The sequence below is a fragment of the Pygocentrus nattereri genome, chromosome 22 (genome assembly GCF_015220715.1).
Source record: "Pygocentrus nattereri isolate fPygNat1 chromosome 22, fPygNat1.pri, whole genome shotgun sequence".
Taxonomy (NCBI): domain Eukaryota; kingdom Metazoa; phylum Chordata; class Actinopteri; order Characiformes; family Serrasalmidae; genus Pygocentrus; species Pygocentrus nattereri.
Genome location: NC_051232.1, coordinates 25,372,476 through 25,378,444, shown reverse-complemented (window position 1 = coordinate 25,378,444; position 5,969 = coordinate 25,372,476). Strand labels below are relative to the sequence as shown.

Here is a 5,969-nt window from a genome sequence, read left to right as displayed (position 1 = left end):
TTTAGACGAATAATAACATGCAGGAAATACAGCCACTCATTCTCACCGCAGGCAAACTGAAGCGGCATCTTGCCATGTTTTGCCCAAGCAACTACACGGCTCACACTTCTCACCACTCTTTCTATGTCTTCTATGGTATGGGGGTTGAACGTAATGAGTGATTCATGACTCAGGAGTCAATATCAAAGAAAAAGCACACCTGTCAGGTTAAAGCCATGAACCAGTCATGCTCACACACATGCACAGACTCATTCAGAGGATGCACACACACCATCCCACACACAGACACACACACTGATGCCAGCCACATCCCGTGCTGAGCTTCTTCGCACTTAAAAATATTAATTACAGCTTCTCCAGAAAAAGGTGCACTTAGTCACAGAGATCAGTGTTCTTTTTATTTCACACAGCTTATCAAGAGTTCACATAAAAAATAAATCCATAACTTTATGCTTAACACTGCAGTAGATACACTAACAGGTCCACTTTATCTCATCCCCAGCTGTTCTTTCTTTGCCTGAAAGCCAAAGGCTCGACCCCAACTCCTTTTTCAACAGGCAGCACCCGCTCAAAGCCCATCAAACGTCCAGACGATGAAACTGACTGTTTCCAGTCCATTTCCTGACCCCAGTGCATGTCAGGCAGTTTAAGGTGGAGCAGCAGTCTAGTCTCTCATGCCCTGGAGCCTGAAATATTCCACTTATCCACTTCTAATGCTCTGTACGACTGTTTAATATCTCTCAAAATCAGAAAAGTCAGAGAGATAGAGAAAGGAGGAAAACTGGCCTTGCTGCCTCTGGCTCACTGTCAAAGCTCTGGAAGGGCGTCCTTGAGATTCTGCAACAATATCCTCCATTACTGTGAAAGGATTTCCATCAGATTTGCAGAAAGATCTCCTTTAGTTTTCTGGAGTACCTCTGCACTGCATATTTTAGTTTTCTCCCACTCTAAAGCATCCACTTCAGCTCAGACTTGTTCATTTTCCAACTGATCCAACCTGTTGGATCAGGTGTGCTACAGCAAAGAACAGCAAATCACCAAAATAAACAGCGCAAGGGCACTGTAGGACCACTACTGGGAACCACTGGTCTAGTCAGCTTATGAAGAGCAATCTAGATGGATTTCTTCCAGGTGGAGCAGAGTGATGTCCTCCAGAACCTACACATCTAGAAGGATTTCTTCCAAGGTGAGCAAAGGATCTTCTGGAAGGCCCTCCTGAAGTCTTGGTTGAAGATGGTGTAGATGACGGGGTTGAGGGAGCTGTTGCAGTAGCCGATCCAGAAGAAGAACTTGAAGAGCGCGTCCGGGATCTGACAGGCCTCCCCGCACACGCCGTACAAGCTGTAGCTGAAGAAGAACGGGAACCAGCAGACCACGAACACGCCCATTACCACAGCCAGCACAAATGTGAAGCGCTTCTCCCTCACCTGGGACGCCCGCCTCTTGACGCTGCTGCCACTGCTACTGCTCTTCCTTCGACCACTTCTCTTTCTCCGTGATGAGAAAAGCTCCCTGGCCCTGCTTCCAGCCCGGGACGTCCTCCTGGGGGGCTCTACACCAGTTCCAACACCTTCCGGACTTTCAACTTGGCTCCTGCTTGGGGTTGGATCCCTCACCTTCTGAACTTTGGCCTCTGAAGAAGAGGTGACTTCTTGTTCCTCATGGCTTGGTGACATCCTGAGCATGCCTTCTACGCCGTGCCGCCCCAGGACAGTCACACAGTGCCCATTCTCCCTCTCCTCTCCAGGCCTCCCCGTCTGCATAGTTTTGCTGAAGCCATTCTCCGTCTGCGTGGGGGCGTCCAGACTGTGCTTCTTCTTCTCTGACATGGTTCTTGTCCTGGTTTTGGCCACTTGGTAAATCCTGATGTAGACAAGTACCATGATGACGCAGGGGGCGAAGAAGGAGGCCACACTGGACGAGAGAATATACCAAGTATCGTCATTCAGCTCGCACTGCGGCCGCTCAGAGGCGTCTGTCCGACTGTCGGCCGAAAGCAGTGGCGGTGATGAAATGGCAGCTGATATCAGCCACACCATGAGAATGACCACTTTCACACGCCGTGGAGTCCGCTTCAGGTTGTACTCCACAGCTCGCGTCACAGACCAATACCTGTCCAGGCTGATGGCGCACAGGTGGACGATGGACGAGGTGCAGAAGAGCACATCCAGCGCTAGGTAGGCACCACACCAGGTGCTGCCGAACAGCCAGTAGCCCATGAGCTCGTTGGCCAGCGAGAAGGGCATGACCAGGGTGGCCACCAGAATGTCCGCTGTGGCTAGCGACACCAGAAACAGGTTCTGTGGTGCTTTTAAAGCCCTGCTGGTCAGCACGGCGATGACCACCAGCACATTGCCCACCACAGTAAATAGGATGAGGAAAGTGACCAGCGCTGCCAGACCCGCTGCTGTGGCCGAGGAGTACGGAGCCCCTATGTCCCAGGATGAGTTAGGAGGGCCGACGCCGCTCCCATTCAGCTCCTCCATCCCTTATCCTCCCTTTCACATCGACTCCTTACCTTGGATGCAGACCTTCTCGCATCAGGCAGCTCGCGCGCGCTCGGTGCGCCTGCCGTCTCCAACTTGCTCTGCTCTCGTTTTCTCCGCTTTCGTCCACCCGTTTTCCGGCAAACACCCACCCTCTCGCCCTCGGACTGGGTGGGAGAAGGAGCTCGCATGCTCTGATTGGATAGCCGCATACCGGAGAGTGCGACTGGTAGCCTGTCGGCGCGCGGCAGGGCGGGAGCTTTTACCGGCTAACCCGAGCGCGTGAGGGAGGAGGTTGCCGGAATACGGGTGGGAAAGAGAAAGAGCGTCTCCAAAGCGCTCCTGATGAGAGAGACGGACAGTGAAAAAACGGCGCTCTGCCGATCGACCGAAGCTCACTGCAGAGGGAGGTGCGGGACCCTGGGAGCTGCGGGACCCTTAAAAGCTGAGTTTGTACCGCAGAACCGCCTCTGTGCTCCTCCTCTGATCAGATAATAACGTGGAGAAACAGACGCACTCCACCGATCAGAGTCCACCCCGCCCCACATTTTCAGACAAGTTATTATTCATATTGTTATGCTAAACGTGTTTGATGAGCTATTAGAACCGAAGCTGAACGTGCACAGATCTCGCTAATAGGTTGGATGAGCGGCGCCCTTTGATGAGAGTCAGGGGGTCTTTAATGCGGGGGTCTTTAATGCGGTCTGCTCTGGAAAAACAGAAGAGCTTTTTATTTGATTACTTTTTCATTCTTTCTGTTTATTTAATGTGTTCTTTGAACTTTTGATGAGCAAGATCAAACACACCCACAGGCACGCGCACACGCTCACGCACATACATATTTCAGGGAAGTGGCTTAAACTTAAAAATCTGACCTTTTAATTTATTTTACTTTTTAAATTTTAATTTATTTTATTTTTACAAAAAACAAAACAAAACAAACAAAAAATAATAATAACACTGTGTCCACTCACTGTCCACTCTATTAAACACTCCTATCTTGTCAGTCCACCTTGTAGATGTGAAGTCAGAGACAGTAGCTCATCTACTTTACCAGCACAACACACACTAACACACTACCAGTATATCAGTGTCACTGCAGTGCTGAGAATGATCCACTATCCAAATAGTACCTGCTCTGTGGTGGTCCTGTGGGGGTCCTGACCACTGAAGAGCAGGGTGAAAGGGGGTTAACAAAGTACCCAGAGAAACAGATGGAATACACTCTGTAATGCTAGAACTACAAAGTGCTCCTCATTTGCAAGCTGAGATTCAACACTCGACCAGAAGATATAATGGTGTGTGTGTGTGTGTGTGTGTGTGTGTGTGTGTGTGTGTATATATATATATATATATATATATATATATATATATATATACACACACATATAGCTTAAGGCTGTTTTGGGGCTCAGAACTTGCTTACATACCACCTAAAACAGCTGGCGAGTGAAGTGTTTCACTCGCTGTAAAGAAAATCCAGCAATAAATGGGAATTCCATTAATTGTTCAAAATAATGATTAAGATTCAAGCAAAGTCATTCAGAGTGGCTTAATGTAAAATGCTCTGTTCCAGAGAAACTTACGGAGTCTAAGAAAATAATTACACGAAATGGCTACTAACATGTTGTCCAGTGGCTAAAATAGTTTTTAAACAGTTAATAATAAAAGTCCTAAAGTATTCTTATGCACATTCATGGTGGACAGGTTATAGCTCCCTGGCACAAATTTGTGAAGGGGCCCCTACCTGGCTACCTGTCTTAGTGTTTAAGGACTTTTATAATATCATTTCAGGTTACATGAGGCCTGTGCAGTTTCACGATGGATGTTTTGTTTGTTGTTTTCTGGGGAAGAATGTTTTCGAATGTTCTGACTAGGTCGCACAGTCTGCGGCTTGTGGAACACAGACACTAAAATCAGGTTATCTAAGTGGTTAGTTGTGATTTGTTTAACAGTCTAAGGTAAAGTTAAATTACTCATCATTTATTTGGTTTCATTTGTGTTCATCTGCCCTGGATGTACAGCAAGACAGTTGCTAAACAACATATTTTCCAAACATGCTGTGATATGAGGTTTCAGCCCACAGTCATCATACATACAGAATATATAAGCTGACACCCTGTTGTGGTAGGAAAAATAAAGAACAGCAATGCAACGCATCCTGTTAAAGTATGTGTCCACTCTTGACTAACACATTCACCTTAATGAAGATGTCATTTATTAAAATCAGACAGATAAAACACAAAGAAAACACCACCAGCAAATTTAAAAACCCTAGCTGTAAAGCTCCCAAGGCTAAAGCGTACTGGGTGTGGAAAGTGTGGACAATTTATTTCTTACCTTTCATGACTTTATGTGCCAAAAATGCCACAGCAACTTTTCCTCTAATTCTAGCTTATACTTTGTCAAAGCATCAGGACTCACTACAACAGGTCACCCAAGCACATTTGTGGTATATCTAAATCTTCAAACTCAGAGAACATTCACAGGACTGCTAGCACACTGAACAAAGGCCCTGAAAGCTTGACCAAGCTAATGGTGGATTGCTAAATGGCTACGCGCTGACTGGGCGAGAAAATAAAGTGGACATCAGTGATAAAGTCAGGATTACATTTGGCTATAACACAGTGACAAGTTCATTTTATTACGCTATTCTGCTGAACTGCTAATAAAGCTCAAGTCAGCACAGTGGTTTAGATTCTGTCATAATTTCTTGAGGAGGCCCTCTATTGGCTTTGGCCCCTGGGCACGCACAAATCAAAGCCGCACAAAAAACCTAGGGCATAACCCAGGCCTGTGTACATTCAGGGCTCTGCGAGGCAAAATAGTCTGAAAACCTCGCTCTTTTTTAAGATTTGCCCATTTTACCATCAACATTACATATAAAAAACCTCATATGACACATATAGGATTAGATAAGCATATTTCAATCGCCATAGGGACTGGCGATATGGCCAAAATATGACAGTACTTCAAGACATTTTCATGATACACTATAAGCATCATGATATTTAATTTTCTGAGATTTAGTAAGTTGGAACAGACCAAGTAGAACCTTCAGTGCCACATAACAATATATAACTACACAACCATAAGAGTTTTTCAATTACGGCACTAAACCTAATAAACAGGCCTAATCATGCTCTGTTGTTGTACAGTATATTTTTTGATCTTTGAGGTACAAACAATATACACATACCCATGGTAACTTTTAAGGCCCAACCGTGTCTCTAGTTTAGTATCTTTTATAACCTAATGTTATAAAATAGAACAATACAATAAAAAGCTTGGTGACAAGACAGGGTGTGAGAAGTCAATACAACTTAAAAAATATGACTGCAATGGAAAATGGTTCAATTATATTCCCAAACTGAGGGTATTAAAGAGACACCCACATATTCTCAGAAAAGCGTATTGAGGTGACGATAAAATATCATATTGCCCGCCCTGGTTCCTGTCACCACCACTGTAAAGAAATCGGAG

At 45.6% G+C, this 5,969-nt stretch overlaps 1 protein-coding gene across 1 annotated transcript; it reads right to left on the bottom strand.

Moving 5' to 3' along the window:
* Nucleotides 1-376: 376 nt before the first annotated feature.
* On the bottom strand, nucleotides 377-2,559 carry LOC108427430 (alpha-2 adrenergic receptor-like). The gene has a single exon (XM_017697552.2). The coding sequence runs from the start codon at nucleotides 2,484-2,486 to the stop codon at nucleotides 1,167-1,169; it is 1,320 nt and encodes a 439-aa protein (XP_017553041.1). The 5' UTR covers nucleotides 2,487-2,559; the 3' UTR covers nucleotides 377-1,166.
* Nucleotides 2,560-5,969: the final 3,410 nt, after the last annotated feature.